This window comes from Micropterus dolomieu, linkage group LG20, assembly GCF_021292245.1.
Source record: "Micropterus dolomieu isolate WLL.071019.BEF.003 ecotype Adirondacks linkage group LG20, ASM2129224v1, whole genome shotgun sequence".
Taxonomy (NCBI): Eukaryota; Metazoa; Chordata; class Actinopteri; order Centrarchiformes; family Centrarchidae; genus Micropterus; species Micropterus dolomieu.
The window spans coordinates 34286305-34306230 of record NC_060169.1 but is presented as its reverse complement, the minus strand read 5'-3'; the positions used below and the strand labels follow the sequence as shown (position 1 = coordinate 34306230).

Here is a 19926-nt window from a genome sequence, read left to right as displayed (position 1 = left end):
TAAAATACTTTATCTTTAATCATTCCTTGTCTGAGTCCTGCATTTGAGTCCAATCTGATTTAACAGGTGGTGGTGGTGGTGGTAATTGGGTGAAGAGCAAGGGCGGAAGATCTGGATGGATGGGACTTCTGATGAGCTGGATGAACGGGGTGGTGGATGAGAGTTGTATAAATCTGACAATGACAGCTGAAAGCACAAGAGAAAGAAACAGTTTTTAAACTTCGACAGCATTGAGATGATTGGCACACATCCTGAAAAGAATCTTAACAAGATGTTTAATAACCCAACAACCTATGTAACCTGAATAACAATACAGACGTATAAATCGTGACAAAAAATGTGTTGCTGAATTTATTACAGTTCCATGCATGACCAAACACAGTATGTGGTTTGTTTGGATGGTGATGGCACAATGGATAAGACACATGCCTTTGGTGTGAGAGACCCTGTAATGTTTAGCCCCATGGTGGAAGGAAGAGACATGGACTCAGGAGTTCTTCACCTGGTTCTTCAATTCAAGGGTAAATTATTGCAAAAATATATAAAAAATTTAAAAAACAAACAATGAGGAAACTAAGTATAAACTATTCAATTTATCATTATAAGCTAATATTAAACAACACACAAAAAACTATATCAGGCCCTGACTATTGGGCTCTAGCACATGTGCCCTTCCAGGCCAAAGCTGTTCTGCCAGAGGAGCCTCTGCCTCCTTCCTTTCTTCCAGAAGCCCCTCCTACAAGACAAACGAAAGTTAATTGGAAATCAGTCAAACAACATTATGCTACCTCAACATTCCCAAACATTTCTGGCTACATCAATACACAATATATCATATCATAAATTCATCTATAAATGAACTGAAATGAAATGACATGAAATGACAAGCCATGTCTCCATTGATGCTAGCCCACATGCTAAAAGTAATGCTTATGCTAAAAGTCCTATGCTAACGCTCATGCTAAAGTTAGCTTAGCATGCCAAGACCAATGCTACCACTGGCTTAAATGAAGGCATGGGGCAGCCCATGACAGACCAGGGTTCGATTCCCACTATGTCCCATCCACCAATGTATCCCTAAGCAAGACACTTAACCCCTAGTTGCTCCAGAGGCACGCGACCTCTGACATGTATAGCAATTGTAAGTCGCTTTGGATAAAAGCGTCAGCTAAATGAATAAATGTAAATGTAACCATCATGTAACTGACAAGACTTCAGCATCTTTTCTTGCAGTATACTGTTGAAAATGCACTGCATGTGGCACATTTTCCTGCTACCAAGAGTGGACAGATGGGCTGCATAATTGTTAATGATCACATAATTTTGACACATCATTCCTGGCTTTTTCTCAGACACAAGTACAATTTGATCTTTTAATGCATTAGTCTGTGTTCTGTTGCGTTTGATATGGACCTGACACTTTTTCCTCCACATTCATATTTCTATTTGTTGAGGCTTTACAAGCCAAATACTGAAGCTGAAGTCTGTTCGTAACAGCTTATCAAGTTAAGGTACTTGTCCATGTTTTCAGAGGTGGATGTGCAGAAATTGGCGAAGCCAATTCAAGTGGATCAAAAATGGAACTTGTCATCCACTTAAGGGAGCAAATTAAAAAGCAGCAGTAGCTACTTGTGACGTGGTGTTCTAAAAGCTGCATCTGGTAAGTTTAACAAAACAATTATCCGAATTTCTTTTGAGACTTTTGATATGAGAAAATTAAATGTATTTAACTGACAGTACTTTGAATACTTTCACTGAGGTTAAAATTAAACACTTAATCATTAAACTTATTTTTCAACTTATTTTCCTGTTAAGGTGGCTGGGTGGTGATAATGTGCCCGTGGAATCGTGGATGCAGTGGTCGTTGTCCGACTTATCAGAAATAAAATGAAATAATAAATATATGTGAATGATTTAGCTCATATGTGAGCCCCTAATGTGGTGTGAAAAAATAGACAACTGTTAATAATAATCATGACAAGACAAGCATACCATAGCTGTGCTACTTTCGAAAAGTATGTTTTTTTTCTATTACACCCTACATGTTATGAGACAGTGCGGAATGAACATGCCTGCTAAGAGCCTATAAACTCATTTCTTGACTTGTTCTTAGTCCAAATCATAGAATGAAGTAGAAGACATGGGCAAAGCATAATAATTCCTTGGGGTGTAGTTTGCTTGCTGAAGGCACACCTGTAATAAATGAAGAGCCGCTCTGTTGGGGCCACCTCGTCACATCTGTCCATGAGCAAAGGGCAATGGTAGGCCCATATTATGTTTTGGTATCACATCACAACTGTGAAATATATTATAACTTAATTACTTTATAGGTAGCCTACCACTGGATGTCATTGTTGATAACTTTGAGATATGTTTACCAGTAGCCGACTGTACCCTGTAAATATCCAGTATTTACCAAAATAGCCTACTTACAGTACAATTAATTTCTACCTTCCTCTAAAATGCCTAATTGTTTCTCCCTGGTTCCCCATAGTATGTTTTTCTTCTGCTGTGTCTACATTTCAGTCGCCTACCAATAAGAACCAGTAGGCCTAACTATTTTATATAACACTACACTGTACTTTTTATAATGCAATTTTACTACTTACTCACTTTATGGAGCAGATTTACAGTTCAATTTACACACTCCTCTATGAGATGAAGACATTTTATTGACATGATGCATTTCCTAGCCCCTTACCTCAAAAAGCCTTCTCTACCTTTGGGGACCCCAATTTTTGATTCAGCCTGGCCTCCTTTGTTTTGTCCTATAATTCTTTTTTATTAATTTTTTTACTGCCGTATCAGGTATCCTCCAGCATACATAACAGAAGCAGAGCAGGATAAAGACTCCACTTTTAGCCCAAAAGTGGTTTTCTTGCGCTTTTATTTTGAAGGCAGGCTCTCTCCGCCCTTGTGTTCCGGTATTGTCCCGTGGTAAACCCGGTGCTGTATGAAGCTGACCGACGAATTAACGGGAGGGAAAAAAAGAGGAGAGAAAATGAAAGAGCGAGAGGGAGAGAGAGGCAGAGAGAACTAGGGAGGGAGTTAGAGGAGAGCTGTCGGACCATCCTTCCAGTCGCTGCTGTAGAGGAGGGTGAGGTTTATACATGTACCGCTGGCGCAAAATCGTAGCCTATTCGTCTTTGTTGCAGTCAAGACAGAAAGAAAATCTGGCGTCCATAAAGGGACTGCGCCTTAATGCACTCATTATAATAGAGTGGCAGATGTATGTCCGTGCTACACAAAAGGAGTTTAATTACAATACCACATCGTACTTGATGGTACTGTGTCTCGCCATTTGTACAACTACTTCTAGGCTATCCCTTATGATATTTTATTAGGGACTTGTACATTTGCTGTTATGTTTGTCTTATCTTATCATCCGGCTTAAATTCCGTAGAATTATTGTGACGTTAGTTGTCCAGTGATCTGGTTGCTGTCGGTGGATGGGACGTGATGTGTCACGTTATTGTGGCAGCGACGTGAGCAGCCGCTGTAAGCAGGCCTGTCCGTCCTCCCCATCTATCAGTGTGTGGCACAATGAGAGGCTACAGATGGTCAAGGAAAACAAACAGTGGTGCAGGTCGTTGTTTGCTTTGGCTCACATTGCAGTAGTGCACAGACTGTGTGTGTGTGTCAGGGCGATCATGCACGTGTGTGTATGTGTGTCTTCATTTGGTATCTGCACGCATGAATCATATTTATGCGGGTGATCAGCCACTCTCTGCTTGCAGGGTTTCAACATGACAGCCCTGCGTCAGAGGAAGGGCAGCAAGGGGAAGGAGCCCCCTCTTGTTGCAGAGTTTCCCTCCCAACAGTCCAACTGTTGCAGCGATCATCATCCAGAGATGGTCTTGCGCGGTGAGTGAACCGTACTGTACGCCCACCCAGATGATTTTCCTACAGTTTTGAGCTGCAGCACTATGGCCTAGCGACTGCAGAATGGCCTTTGATCGAAGTGGGAGCATGGTTGGCAGCCAGCCACACTGCTTGAGTGTCCTTAAGCCAGATCCAGCTCCTGGGTCAGTGTTCTGTATCTGATCCTGACCTCTGAGCCTGCTGTGGGTGTACAATGGGAAGGAAGTTCTCAGTGGGGATTTAATGAAATGCCACATTTTCACAACTCTTACAACCTATTGTACCCATGCGTATGCAGTCCTTGTGTTGCATCCTCAGAGGACATCAGGCATAGTGAATAGAAATTTTGTAAGCAGTTTTTCTGCATTTTAGATTCAGATGTCATTTTCAAAGTAACCTGTACGTCACTACTTGACCACTGAACAAAAACCACCTGGTGTGCTTGCTGACTCAGTGGCATGGCTTCCTGCAGCACTGGAACAAAATGCAGCTGTCACAAATGTTCTTAACCTGCAATGACAAATCATAATGTTTGCTCTGAAAAAGGTCTAATACTTCACAGTGTAGCAACAGAAGGGGAACAACAGGGCATTTTTACAGCAGACTGTTTGACTTGTCATTGTAGGAAAAGCCCAGGTGTTATTCATAACATTACAATGGCTCTGTTATATTGTCCCACTAAGCCGTGACAGTGAAGCTGCCAGTATTCTTCTTCAGAAGTGCTTGTCGAACGGTCGAATAGGAATCCCCCAATTGTGCGTCCGCTTACTATGAATGCCCTCCAGGAGTAACTGTCTGAAAATGTGCACGTGTGTTTTAAAAAGTTATTAACATTTCGTTTGACAGCAACAACTTAATGACCCGTTAATGTTCCTGCAGGTGATTGGTCATGGGGGGCAATAATCTGGACATCAGTTGGTTGGTCTGTGTCCGTTGGTCTTGGCCTGCTGTGCTGTATCTACATGGCCACACTACATGAGAACGACCTGTGGTTCTCCAACATCAAGGTAAAGGCCCTTCACTGTTACAATCTTTAGGTCAAGTGCCAGTGGGTTGGGCCGTACAGAGGTGCACTTGGGGTCTATCCCTGGGTAAAAGAACAGAATAGATACTGTAACTTATAAAAGTTTGTCATATTGTGCTGCATTAAGAGTTAGATAATACAGATGTTAATTTTGGGTGCATTTCACAGCAGAGTTTGAACTGAAAGCATTTAAAAAAGGAGCACACTAGGGATGCACCGAATGTTCGGCTACCAAAATGAATCGGCCGAAAAGATGAAAAAAGCACTTTCGGTGTTCTCAAGTCACAAGACTGGATAAATTTTACGGAACAGTTAGGTTGAAATTGTCGGCAGTGTGGAAACATTTTAAAGTGTCCGAGAAAGACACAAAAATCGCTGAGCTGAACTGTCTCCTAGCACATCCACTCCATCTGTGGCGGACTTCTTAGAAAAGGCAACAAAGGGTCTGACCCGCTTTTAGTGTTTCTGTCACTCCTTTGGTAGCAGCCGTTTAAGCTAGATGCACCTAAATTTGTAGTGCACATGTATTCAGGCCTTTATGGTAAATCCACTGAGACAGACGAGTGCGAACTGACAGGCAGGTTAAGTATGAGAGCAGTATGAGAGTCCTACCTGAAGAGAGGCTGTGAAGTCTTCGTGTTACGCGATACGAGAACCACATACAGCATTATTTATCAAATTGGGTCAGACTTGATGAATTTAGCTTGAGGATACACATGTGACAACGTCCGCTTTTCAAAATAAGGTGTCTATACAGTATGGAAATAAGATGAATTGGATTATATTTACACGAAGTATAAAACATATTACATGTGTACATTAAAAGTAAATGGACACATGTAATTTACTTTACCGGAACCTTTGGGCCTCGGACCCACCCACCATAGTCTCTCCAAATCCTGTGGGAAACACTGAGGAAAAAGCACATTTTGACTACTTAATTTATGCAATGTTAAAAAAAAAAAAGGCAAACTAAATGGAAAAAAATGTGAATTTTCAGAGCACACATACCAGACACACTGCTGAAGGATAAGAGTGGATTGTGTAACAATAATGTTTGGAAGACATGGACTGGCAACAGGGATCACATTTTGAAGGAGGAAATAATTGAGACTCAAGAAACGTATGGTAATTCCTAATTCACAAAAAGACACTAGCAATTAAGACTTTGTAGTTGGTGCTCCACAAGTTATTGTAACCTATGTAAACTTTGCCTCTAGCAGGATAAATTGTCAATCACAGATTTTTTAAGTGAATTTTGTGACTTACTCTTTATACCAGCTTTGAGCAAAACAAGTGTTGCTGTTAACTAGAGGTTGTGAATGTTAACAGCCGGTACATGTTAAATATTTACTGCAAATTGTTATGTGATGACTTGTTGCCAAGCCCTTTGTCTGCTATCATGTACCATAATGTAAATGTCTCAGTGGTTTAGTAAGAACTGTAAACATACTGGCTGAATGTCTCACTGACAATTTAACACCAAGTATCGCCGCTGAGTTTGAGCCAGCCGAGGAAGAGTATCTGAGAATGTTAAAAACACATGGACCGTTTTATCTCTGCTATGAGGCACTTGGCTGGATTTACGTGTGTGACACTTTCATAAGGTTATCTAAGGATTTGACGTCCATGGGTAAGAGTCATCAACCACATCACAGATGTGAATATTTACAGATGGAAAATGTCTCCTGGTTTTAACATTTAAAAGCAAAAAAATTTCCACACACGTTCTCTGCTTATCTCTGGAGGAAATGTAGCTTCGACGTAAGTGCCAATCAGACACGTCCCCTCATCCAGTTTTCTCGGTAAAATGGCATGCAAACACGTCATAAACACTTCATCCTGAAATGGGATGATTGTTTTTTCATGCGCTGCAGAGGGCTGGCTTTCATGCACGTTAAATGAACCACATGAAGTCCTGAAACACCAGGGCAACTGGTGGTTACACAGTCCTTTTTATAGTCTGTTCAGTGTTCTACAGCAACAGAACATTGTGCCCTGCCAGATATGATGTCATTTTTAAATCCCCCTTCCACAGCTTCACCAGCGTTCTGGTTCAGACTGAGATATATACATAGCAGATTTGGATCTTGTTGACATGGCAGAACAGATTGCTCTGTCAGAGGCATAACTGGGGCAAAATGTAAATTAACACTGTTGCTGTTTGTTGTTTTTGCCTCATTTAGCAGTGCGGTAACAGTCATTTGTTTAGGTAGATGTGTGTGTGAGTCAAACGAACCAAGGAATGTTGTAGGATGAATTTTTGTATAAATATTCTTCTGAAGGTTTGTACCATGGCTAGGGATTCGTTTGACTCACACACAGACTACAAGCCACAGTTCTGATCCATATTCTGTGTGGGGAAAAAATCAATATGGCTGTCCAAAACTTATCTTTCCTAGTAATTCTCTGTCCCTCCATGTGTGCTCCATGCTCGTGTTCCTGTAGTGTGACCCAATCCTTTCATGCAAGCTAGCTAGCTAGGTTCCCTAGTCACATAGCTACTTTTAGTAGCTTTCAAAAAAGAATTCCACTCAGATACTGTACGCATCCCTAACCATAGCAGAACTCCCCTTCTTGTTCTGAAAAATACATTTAGATAGAGTGCACAAAATCAGAAATGATAAATGACTTTGTGTACTTAGATTTACATTTACTCATTTGGCAGACACTTTCATCTAAAGCGACTTTCACATGGTGACAGGTGTTAAAGTGATCAAGAGGATGTAGATGTAACACTGGTGATTTCAGGTTAGTCCTAGCCACGTTTCCACCTAAGGAACTATCCTCCGGAACTAGGAACCTTTGGAGGAACTCAGTGCGTTTCCACCGAAGGGACCAGGGTATAAATTTAGTTCTAGGGTCTTTATTTTACCCCCCAAAAAGTCACTGCTTGGGGGCGTTAGTGCTTTCCAAAAATACAGGTACTTTGGGGGGTGGGGCTTGCCTTGCAGTGAATTTGTGAATGAGCGAGTAGAGGCTACTGGCTTTAAGTCGAGCATGTCAGCTGTTTTTCTACGACTGCTCCTCTATCTTCCACCATTCTTTGCTAACCAATAAATCACAATCAACAGTCAGATAGCCTCAATGATTTTTTCTGGCCCTCCCTCCAAAAGTTATTTATCAGTTTTAGAACACAACTAAAGACTTATAAGTTATGTTATAGCCTACTGTTAACATGTTTAATCGGTTATTAAATACATCCTGGATATAAAAAATTTAAACTAAAATGCAATCACAGTTTAAAATTATGAAAAATAAAAACATTAACAGAACAATTTACTTTTAAAACAAAACATACTAACCGGCTCAAATATGACGTGCTCTCTCTTTCTGACAGCCATTTAATAAACTACACAGAGCAGCGGATACAAGTCGCCTCTATCCTGATTGACAGGTTGCCATGGTAGCGACCTGTCTATTTCCCCCTAAATGGGACCATAATTTACTCAATGAATATCATGTTGTGTTGAAGAATACTTGAAACTAGCGACTGAGACTATAAACTTGGAAAAGAAAGGACGGAGGTGACTGGAGGAGCTGAGGTTAGTAAAGCTAATTAGTGATGCAAACTAGTCCTTTTAAGCTGATGAGGAGACGTTTCTTTTTGGATTTTAATGTGCAAATAAAATGCAGCTCAGAAGGGAGGAGGTTTCTCATGTTGCCTATTTTTTATATAAATGTCTACAGATAAATGTCAGAAGCTGTAAAATGAAGACACAAAAGGCAAACAGTCATATCTATAATGATTCTGAGGTCATATTAACAGGGTTTTCCTGCCGTTAAGGCTTAGGGGTGACGCCCAAAACATGCGGTTCCATCACTGTAAAATCACTGTGGAGCAACAGAACCAACCAAATTACTTTCTCCAGATCTAAAGGTTGGAGTTCCTCCAGTAGACTGATCTTTGGGTGTTGTTTATTTATCTGCTCTGGCTTTTCCAACTATTTGTTCAGAGATATGGTGAAAATAATGGCCCAAGATGATGTGAAATTACTTTTTTTTTTTCTTGGGGGAGCACCCCCAAATCCCCCGACCAACACCAAAACATTAATCTAAAGCTCACATTAAACTGGGAAAACACTGCAGTTTTAAGCTATTCTAAGGTGCATCGCATGCTCATGGACACAAGAGCAATGTTGCTGAGATATGGTGTGTTTTTATTATCAGACATAAATTTGGCTTCACCTCCGCTGCACAACTCCATCCTTGGGGAAACACTGAAGTTTACTTGTTTTGTGAAGTGTGACTATTTTTCCGGGGGGTGGGGCAGTCAGGCAGACACAGACGTGAGTCCTGCAGCTGATCAGCAGCTCTTGTCAGCTGGAAATGTTTTAATAACCTTCCAAACTGTCACAATTTTATTTTTGTGTTGCTTTCTCTGCGCTGGAGTTATTTAAGAACTTTGTGGCTTTATCCAGTTTGTTGTTAAATTTGTAACGATCTTTATCGTGTGTCTCTTCATTATTCTCCCGCACAAAAAAAGCTGCTTTAATGGTCAAGCAAAGCCTATAGATTTTCATTATATTCCAATCAAATCTGATGTTCATTTATACATTTTGCTCATGGATAGTGGTTATTAAATAATGTTGCCTTTGCATCGCTTTGTACGGCGTACGGGCCCACAGCCTACGGAGACCACAGTGGAAACGCACACAACAGTGGGCTGAAGGAACCTTTTTGTTCCTTGAAAAGAGATCTGGGGACTTAAAAGTCCCTGTTACTTTTGGTGGAAACGCGGCTAGAATGTCCTAGAAAGTTTGAGTCTCACTGTTTGGTGGGCGTTGTTCTCTGCCCCCAGGTAGTGATGAATCAAAATGAGTGTAATACCAGATGGCAGAGTTTCATCTTTAAATATTCGTTCAGATTTTGTAGAAGCATTATCCTTGTAACAGAATGGACTTTTCTTTTTGTGTAAAACAGAAGGGAGAGTGAGGAATCAAACACAACAACTGAGCAGGCAGGCCCTCAAAAATCCACGGCGCAGAACTTGTCTCATCTTTTGGCAGTAACTCGCAGTGCCAGCCAGGTGCTTCATCTGTTTTTCATGCAAATGTGCAGTGCACCCTGACATAGAGGCAATCTGCACAGGATAATTTGTGAATTTTTGTCGTAGCGAGACAAAGCAGCACATCCAGTTAATTGATAAATGGAATCCGTACAGACACAGTTTGTGTTCCTGTGCTGTTTTTTCAGTGAATGTGTGTGAGGGGGAGACAGATGCTTTCATCTATAATAAATGCAGGTCACTTTACAAGCCTGGAGAACATTTCCCCGAAATGTTCCCGCATAAGTGGGCTCCTGGCTGACATCATCACACGTTGCACGCATGCTGTGTGTGTGTGTGTGTGTAAAGTGTTTCCTTCTGTTAATGCTATCAGTGCCTCTGTCTAAGACTCTGTTCTCACAGACCAGGGCTAAATCTGAAAAAATGCCATTTACATGTGAAAACAACATGGGTCCACGGAACTTTTTGTGAACCGACAATCCCACATTCCACTTCACACAGTACTTGGCCAGGTGTGTGGAAGTCAGAAAGTAAGCTGGGTTTGAACTTCTCTCTCAAAGCTCTGACTATTTGTAACGTAAATCTGAATAACTGAGGGCAACACGATGACTGTCTGAAATTTAGAACAGCATTTAGTCTCACTCCTCTCAGTGACGACATATTTTTCACTCTGCCTTCCAGTGTGGCCATTTGGAACAGGTTGAAACACGTTTGATTTCCAACGCGGACACCGTTACAACATAACGGTTGTTATGTGCCCTTAGGCTGTGTCCAGACAGACATTTGCTGCTTTCATTTCAATAAGGCCGCTGCGTTGACTCAGCAGGAGTTCTGACACAAAGGGCTCAATAGCAAAACGCAGGTTTATCTGTCAAAAAATTCTAACATAGATCAACTTTTGCCATCATCTGGAAAGGCCAGTCAGTTTGCCAGTCAAATTTGTGCAAGCGCATGAATTTTAATTCATCATCTGAGTGATTCTTGAAACAGCACAGCCCCTTGTGTTTCTGATGAGTCTCAGCTGGTTAAGCCTCCGCTCTCTGATCATCTCCACTATGTTTTAATACAGCTGAGCTCAGGAATTATATGTTCTCATCTTATCAGACAACTGAATGAGCATAAAATCATGACTCGATAAACATAAATACAGACGAAAAACAGAAGGAAAAAGATTCCTTTCCATATTTTGCCGTTTGGAAATTGGGTATGACCTTACCGTGAACTGCTTGCTGCTGCTTTCTCAGCTAGATGATGTATTTCATTTCCTGCCCTTATACATCTACTGTCTCGCTTTCACTCTTTTGCTTACTGTCTCACACACATGCTCTCTAAAGTGTCTCCAGGCCAAGTTGGACGGAAAAGACCAAAAAGTAATTGAAATAGTAATGAAAAAGTAATGAAAAGTAATTTGGGAGTTTGGGGGTCCTGTCCGCTTGGTGTTGGTACTTTGCGGTTGTTGCTGCCAGACCTGACCCTACGTAACTGATGGTATCAGAGTGTTGGCAGTCTTTGGAGAAGCGGTTGTTTAGCAGAACGGGGACTGGTTTTAATAATGTGTTGCTGAGGGAATGTGGTAGCAGTGTTAGCCTGAGGTTAGTCTGAGAGTCTGGCGGGTTTATAATCAAGCTCTTTCTCTCGGTCTCTTTCACACACGCGTACAATGCTTATTATCACCAGTCCTCCTCTTACGTATGCAGCAAGACAGCTGCCTTCATTTGGCCCCTTGAATACATCAGGTGTGAAGTCATGTCCACGTCGGTCCCAGTGCCTAGTGGAGTTTATTTCAGACATGCGCTCACAGCTTGACGCTGGTTCCAGATCTGCAAACCCTCTGACAAATGTTCCCCGGATTTTCCGAAAGATATTCCAACATGTTCCCCTCGCTGCTCCCCACCCCCACCACATCTTATTCTTTTTGTGTGTGCATGTGTGTTTTTATAGACAAGAGGTCACCAGTAGTCAACTCTTTTTTTTCTTTCCCTCCCCCTGGCTGCTCCAGTTATCTACAGCCCATCCTGTTGTTCGCAGACTTACTGCGGCTCAGTCTCTATGTTTGCCTTTCTCTTCTCTTGCTGAGAAAGAACTCTTTTAGTTTTGAAGTCTCACTGCGAGTTCAGGGGAGGCAGAGGTGGGTCTGCGTTTAGGCTCTGGAAGACATAAAGCAGAGGGAAGACGGAGCGAGACCAATTCTGGACGGACCCTTGCTTGGATTCTTCAAGCACCACATCAGAGAGATGAGGGTTATTCAAAGACCCATGAAGAGGAAATGGTAACATAGAGAAGAGGATCGGTGCCTTCTGAGAAGTGAACTAGCTCTCAGAGTAATGAGCAATGTGTGAACTTGTTAACTAGGCCTATTATTTTTGACCTTAATTTAAACTGAGGATTAGCCATCTCATCAGAGCTCTTGGTGTAAAGCCAGGGCTTGTTTTGCCTTGAGCTCGAAAGGAGGATTGGGAAGGAAACTAGCTGCTCATTCGCTCAGAGAAAGCTTTTGCATATTTCCTTTGGCAAGGAAATTGAAGCGATTAAAAAGCAAATTTATTTGGACGAACTTCAAGAAAAGAAAAACAACCTGAATTTACATTGGTTGCTGGAATGGATTTGGATCAGTTCTATAGCTCAACCCAGGAGCATGCAGTTTATCTACCTGGATTCAGCTCATCAAAGGATCCAAGAATTTACTGATAATCTCTGTCTTCTCGGGCAATGGAGCTTCGTAAGAGAGTGAAGCGGAGGGAGCTCAAACATAATTCGGGCCTTTCACAAGATGCACCAGCTGAAGGGAGATGCAGCAGTGACATGCTGTGGGGGATAGAAAGGTCTAAGGCCACACAAGAGTTCTGTACAAGAGAAGTTTCTCTGCCTGGGGGATCCGGTACTTGTTCCGGTTCAGGCATTCCACCCCTGTGGCCTTGGCGACAGTGCGTTTCCATGGCAGCAGGGCTGGTATTGGCTGGGCTGCTGGCGTTGACTCAGGCCTGGTGTGTCAACGGCATACACGAGAATCTGCTGTGGTTCTCTCAGCTCACGGTAGGAGTAGGAGATGATACTGGTTTGATTTTAACCTTTAATTAACCAAGCACATTGTGGACAAGCTCTCTCACAATAACAGCCTGCACAGTTCCGAGGTGTTCAGGGGTCCAATCTCACTTCACAGTAGGAGTTAATTTGGTAACAATCTCTTATTTTTCTCCACTGCTATCTTCCATTGTTGTCCTTGTTGTTGTGTGCAGTCCCAGTATCTTCTTCATTGTGCTTGGTCAGTCAATCAGAGCAGCAATTTATGGAATATACAATCACATAGTTTTAGTTCTCTTGTTGTAGTTTTTTTTTTTTTTTACTTAAAAAGCATCCTGCTCTGCGTCCGGTAGTGACAAAATGGACAATTGTTTTTTATGTTTCAAAAAGGTATTGTCATTTTGAAAATACCTTAAGAAGTATGGTTTTAGGGGGTTAACATATTTACACACTGGTATGCTCACATCCAGGCACCGGCCAATACCACAGCCCAGCAGAAGGGAGTTATAGGGTAACTCGATATAATTACGTTACAGTGACCACAGTAACGGTCATATCATGATACAGGCAGTAATACAATAAGCAAAACGTTGCAAGGTAGTTATCTATATAACAAAACAAGATTCTTGTAGCTGAAATTATATTTCTTTTTTTTTTATAAAATGGGAACTAATCATAAACCATATCTAGAATAAACCATATTTATACATTTCTTAACTTTTTCAGAACTATAAGCATATTTACCTGAAACGATGGATAACACACAGCACGTGTCATCATCGACAAATCAGTTAGTCAGTGACTCGTGATCTTAGTTGTCCAGTAATTGCAGGGTTGGTGGTTCAATCTCCAGCTTCTTCTTGCCCCGCCTCCATGTCACAGTGTCCTTGGGCAAGATACTGATCCCCAAATTTCTACTGATGGCCAGCCCAGGGCCATCGATGTGTGAGTGTGTGTTAAAGGGTGAGTGAGAGACAAAAAGCACTTTGTTTGCTCAGTTAGAAATTGCTATATTAAGTGCAGCCCATTTAACATTTACTGTGTCATTTTAACAGGCAACAAACCGAACTGTTGGAAATCTGAACAGTTGTGGAGTTAAGAGATTTACTTATGTGTGTTAATAATGTATTCAGAGAGCCTGAGAATAAAGGTGGCGCTATGCTGCGAGTTTACTGAGGTCATAAAACTAGAAGACTGGAATATACGAAATGAGCCATAGACAAAATCTAATAAAATGATCACTTTTACCAAACAATACACGACGGTCGAAAACTATATACTCCCTGGAGGTCAAAAAACACAAGTGAGACGTTCACACTCTGTTGAAGGGACTGCAAAAAGACAGCTGTGTCAGAGGTTCCTTTAGCCTACATTAATGAATTAGACTACTAAGTCTATTTCATAAATGTTTATCTAGGCTGCATTTGATAATATTAGGCGTATTGGCCTATGTGGTATATCTGGAACAATAATTGCAAGCCATAGGGTAAGGCTGCAGGTGGTTTGAAAAAATAAAAAGGCTATCCACTGCAGTATCAGTTTTTTATGATCATGTAACCAAAAGTTACCAATCTACATAACCTTGCTATATTGCTTAATGAAAGTGAATGCACGTGAAGTCATTTTTTCAACAATAGGGGGCGCTACATAAAACACTTTTAGGAAAAGTCAAAAACTGGGGGACTTGAAAAAGTTATTGAAAGAAAGTTACATGCAATCAAAAAAACAGCTGATTACAACTATGTATGTCAGCGGAAGGTTTAAACCAGGTGAACGAAAAGAATTAGCTGGTGCACCTGTGTTGGTCTGGGACATGACTGAGAACCACTGGCCTGTGTAGGTAGTCAGTTGTAGTTGGCTGGTGTCCTGCATTGTTTTAATCCTGCTGTCAGGTAACTACATATTGAGGATGTTGATCTGCGGGATACGAAGGACTGGTTGCTTTGCCAGGCTGATTGAATTCAGTCATCAGTTCCACACTGTAGGGGTGGGGCTACAGGCTTCAAAGGGACATTTTATGGAAGATGCCGATAATATGGAACATTTTATATACAAAGTCTATTTGACATGTTGGATTTTTGTATTTTTCCACATAATAGCTCAAGTTGTAACACAAGTGGAAATCTATAGGGTATCATCATAAAATATTCTTTGGTTTTTAATAAGCATATTTCGAGATACGTCGGAATAACCACATTCCACTGCAGCAGGACAATAACACTGGAGAAGCAATTTGACAAACATTTCTTTTTAGTCATGCCCAGCTTTAAAAACTATTCACTAACTAAATGTTATTGATGATTGATGATTGACTTTATATTCAGCAGCTGGTGGTTCACTGTGTGCTCTCAGTTTTTACCCCCCAGTGGAAAAGTAATCATGCACGGCGAGCAGGAAATCTCTTGGGAAGACATCCCTCAAGCATACGCACGCACACACACACACACACACACACACACACACACACACACACACACACACACACAGTGTTACCTGTCTTATTGTTATTGTTGAGGATTACGAGTGTATTAGCTGCTTTGCCGCTATCCTCCACATTTCCTTCATGTCTTGCCAGAATGTCTGTTTTCCATATTATCAAGAGCAGAAGTGATGCAACTAAATTCCCCGTTTTGCTTTCAGGAAGTGGAGCGGGAGATCTCTTTTCGGACAGAGTGTGGACTCTACTACTCCTACTACAAGCAAATGTTGCAGGCCCCATCCATACAGGAAGGTATACATTGTGTTTATGCTGATTTCATTAATATATATATGTGTGTGTGTGTGTGTGTGTGTGTGTGTGTGTATATATATATATATATACACATATACACACACACACATAGATATCAGCAGTCCATCTATGTCATCCTTGATTTTATGACTATAGTTGAGTCTTTGCTGAACCACTCACCAAAGCAGCGATAACTAGGCATGGCAATCCTGTCGAGTTTTGGTTTTCCACATGCTGAAGCAATGTGCACAGGGCTTTACAGGGAGATACACTGTATCTAAAGAGCGGGTGGTGCCTTTTTTTTAGCTTTAACAAAACCAAAAACACAAGAACAAAAGCATAAGGAACGTAAACATGTGTTTGATGTAACATCTGATGTGATGTAAGCTGTAAATGTTACTTTTTTGACATGTTTTAACATGGATAGAGACACCAGATGGCTGTCTTTACCTATTCTTACAAGGAGAAGGAAACATTTTCCTGACCAAACAAATCACTACAGTTTCTCATGACGCACAGTCTGGTCTGAGGGAAATTAGTCTAATTATTTTGTTCCCATTATCATTACAATTTCTAGTTGGAAATGGGCTGACCTCCCTTTTTTGTCTCACTGTGTGTTCACTTCTTTTCCTGTCAGCAGCATGTCTTGATATGCAGAAGCTACAGTAGGTTAAGGGTTGGAAGGAAGGATGGAGTGATGGCATAATGGGAGAAATGAGATGGGAAATTAAATGAGTTGGGAAGAAGCAAGGATGGAAAGAGGAGTGAATAGAGAAAAGGCAGAACGGAGACAGAAGCGGGGGTGAGTGGAAAGGACAGAAGGGAAGGAGGAAAGAAAAGGTATAATGCAAAAATGACTGGAAGGGATAATGATGGATGAATGAAATGGAGTGGGTTGCTTGTGTGGGTGGTAATGTGTACTTCATTTATGAAAAAGTTTGCTGTTTTGTTTGGTCCTACATGGATCAAGAACACAACAGTGATCAGGCTGACACATCTCTGCCTGCAGCAGAAACTCAGCTATCTGCTGCTAGTTTGGTGTCTCACTTTCTTTCAGTCAGATGAAATACATAGCAATGATACTGCACCCAGTGCCCAATTTGGAATAATGACACCAATGTGTGGTTGAGCTCATAAAAAGTTAAGAATCAATTTGTGGATGGCCATTACTGAATGATAATTCTGGTTTTCTAAAATATATGTCTTTTTTTTTTTTTTTTTTTCAATCCGCATTAGTGATCTCGCTGCATTCGAGAGCTCTGAGAGGAAGTTAGACAGGGCAAAAAGCACGACCGGTCTGATGTTCAGATAGGTTGTAAACAAAACCCCAGTTTAACCAAACTTATTTGGAAAAGAAATCAAAGGCGAATGCTAAAATAACCATCACAGTTTACAGACTGACTTCCTCCTGAGTTCAGTCATATTCCTTTCTCTGTTCCACTATGATGTACCAGTGTTGTTCCTAGATATCAGCAATTACTTTGGTGAGAATGTTATCACAACTGATAAGAAATAATGTCCATCACAAACAAGACCCAAGTTGCAATAAACATAATTAGCCTCTAAACGTTTTTTTGGCCACTTGTGGGCAGCGGAAACAAGCAGTGAACACAACGCTGATGTATTTATCAGCTTTTAATTTGATGTGGTTAACTTGTTAGCAACCAGCTGCTTATTGACACATCCAGCAGATATGGAGCAATTAGCATTCATTTAGAGTTGTGTTTGTGGCGACTTGGTAAACAGTATTTCCTTTCCTTTCAGCTTTGTTGTGCTCCCCACCATAACCTGAGAAAAAAATATCTGTCTCTTTAGCTGCCAAGTCCTCTACTGTGTTCACCACCTAGTCACTAACTTTGTCTGTCTGCTGTTTGATGCTGGGCAGGTAATATACAGTAGGTTTTTAGAGCTTGTTTTTGCTATACAGCTGCCTGCTAGAGCTTAAAACAAAGCTGATGAGAGTGGGATACAACCATCAAACCAAAACAACAAGCTGAAAGATGCTAAAACAAACTAAGGGGAGCTGCAGAGTCTGGTGATCACCATAGACTGTATATAAAATGGTGATAACCCTCTGTGAGTTTGTTACTGTAAGCGACACCTGTCACATATAAGTAGTCTGTGGTGATCTATTGTTAAAGACGTCATATTCTGCTTTTTGGCTTTTCTTTATTGTGTAAAATATCTTTTTTGTGCATGTAATAGGTTTGCGAATTGAAGTCCACCCCGAAGGGCGTTACAATCTCCTACAGAAAACCCTGCTCTTGAACTGCCTGAAAACAGCTTCCAGCCTTTACTTCTGTCACTTTGTAACACGTCATAATGCTCGCCTAGCGGCTAGTCAGGCAAAAGAGTGGTTACTTTTTTAAATTCTGCAAAGGAAGTGATGTTTGAGGGCTTCCAAGGTTGAATGCACTGATTCGTTCAGACATCCATTGTACTTTCAGCAATTAAGGAATTCAATTGAAGCAGAACAGTCTGTGGTTTTACGAGCTGATAGAAATTTCAAACACTGTTATTGTTCTTTAATAGCAGCATTCTCTGTAAATGAGCGGAGGTGAGCTTTGAGAAACCTCCCTGGTTGTCACAAAACCAACAATAATTATCAGTCTATCTGTGAATAAAGGGTGCCATTTTTAAAGTGCGTGTATGTGTGTGTCTGTCCCCCCCTCCTAGGGCTCTCAGATTTGATCCATGACAACTTGACAGAATCCAAGAGGACCATTAATCTCCTACAGCGAATGAATATCTACCAAGAGGTCTTTCTCAGTGTTCTCTACAGATTGTTGCCCATACAGGTAACACATCACTCAGCTGTCAGCTTTTTACTATCGGCTCGTAAAACAACAACAGCTTAGAGTAATGACTGCCACTGTTACAAAATGATGGACTGTCTTTGTGACTTTTGCTGTCATTGTGGCTTCATGAAATGAAGAATTCTCGTTATGTGATAAATGTATGAAATAATATCACACCCCAGTATTTTGAAAAATATAGATTTTGTCCTTTGTCATGTTATTAACTAAGTTACTGTTACTGTTGAGGGGCATGTTAGGAGACTGGCAGGCATTTGAGGCGCTGTGGCATTTTACATTTTGGTCTTTTTAGCTGACATAGCATGGCACACTTGTAGTTGTCACACTGGAGGAAAAGGTTTCTGTGTTGGCATATCAATTAACTGGGAAACCGCTAGTTAGCTTCCTCAGCGATCTCATTGTGACAGGAATGCCAGGAAGTAAAATATCAGACCAAACTCTGAAAATGCCACTGTGTTCCTGAGTGCTCGAGTCATTCGCTGTCACTGTAGTCAACTCTCTGCGTGTTCTTTTACACCGCCTAATGAGCTAATGGTTTCTGTGTGTGTGTGTGTGTGTGTGTGTTTGTCTAGTTGTATCTGGAGCCAGTGTATTTCTACATTTACACAGTGTTCTCGCTCCAAGCGGTGTATGTGATCGCTCTGTACCTCACAGCATGGCTCCTGTCTGGTTCCTGGCTGGCTGGTACACTCACTGGGATCTGGTACATCCTCAACAGGTGGGTAATGTGCACTTGTGTGGCCGTGAGACACCGAAAGGGGGAGATTGTAGACATGCGCACTTGACTTTGTAAATGTTATGGCAGTTTTACATTTTAGCATAAGAAGGGGGTTTCGAGATGAATCCTCACAGAAGTTTGACAAACAACACATTGTTTGAAACCAGCAAGCCTCACAATTCTATCAGTGCCAGTTTGTATTGCAATATCACTGCAACAACGTGCTTATTTTGTGACAGGAGTGCATACAAAACAAAACAGTAAAATAAAAAAATAACACATTCTTGCACACATGTGCACAACATGTAATATGTCAAGAAACACTAATGGGCCAACAAAAGCAGTGAAGACAGACTGGAAGCAAGTAAACATGGGTATAAACCATGCAGGTTTCAAACAACCAAAAAAATCGGTATTTCAAATGTTTTATATACATTCAGCATGATTGTTAAACCTCAAGGATGCACACAATGTGTTTTGATGATTAATGCTGACTAAAAACAGAAACTTCAAGTCACAATTAAAAATAGTTTGAAAATACATTCACACATGTTCATCATTCTTGCAGTCCTCTTGGTGGATTCATTAGTAGTTTAGTTTAGCCAGTGTTGCTATTTTGAGTGAACAATATTAGATAGATCGAAGTCAAAATTTAAATACTGCGCTATTGGTCAAGCCTCCCGTGGAGGATGGCAAGCACCACAACAACTGCAATGTTCATACTTCACACTTCAGTGCATGTTAAAT

General features: G+C 41.0%; 2 protein-coding genes across 13 annotated transcripts in view; one reads left to right on the top strand and one right to left on the bottom strand.

The window, feature by feature from the left end:
* mtss1lb (MTSS I-BAR domain containing 2b) overlaps positions 1 to 19926 on the bottom strand; it is a 771894-nt gene that overhangs the window by 176976 nt on the left and 574992 nt on the right. The window lies entirely within an intron of this gene.
* Positions 2951 to 19926, top strand: part of dpy19l3 (dpy-19 like C-mannosyltransferase 3) — a 59361-nt gene continuing 42385 nt past the window's right edge. For 3 of the 7 annotated variants that reach the window (XR_006822135.1, XM_046032166.1, XM_046032164.1), the window contains exons 1-6: positions 2951 to 3097; positions 3738 to 3864; positions 4741 to 4868; positions 15555 to 15645; positions 18322 to 18443; positions 19034 to 19179. Coding sequence is in view for 6 of the 7 variants with exons in the window: in XM_046032166.1 (XP_045888122.1) it covers positions 3747 to 3864; positions 4741 to 4868; positions 15555 to 15645; positions 18322 to 18443; positions 19034 to 19179 (605 nt within the window). In the remaining variant the exon portion in view is untranslated. The other 4 variants (XM_046032167.1, XM_046032168.1, XM_046032169.1 and 1 more) reach the window with 4 other exon arrangements.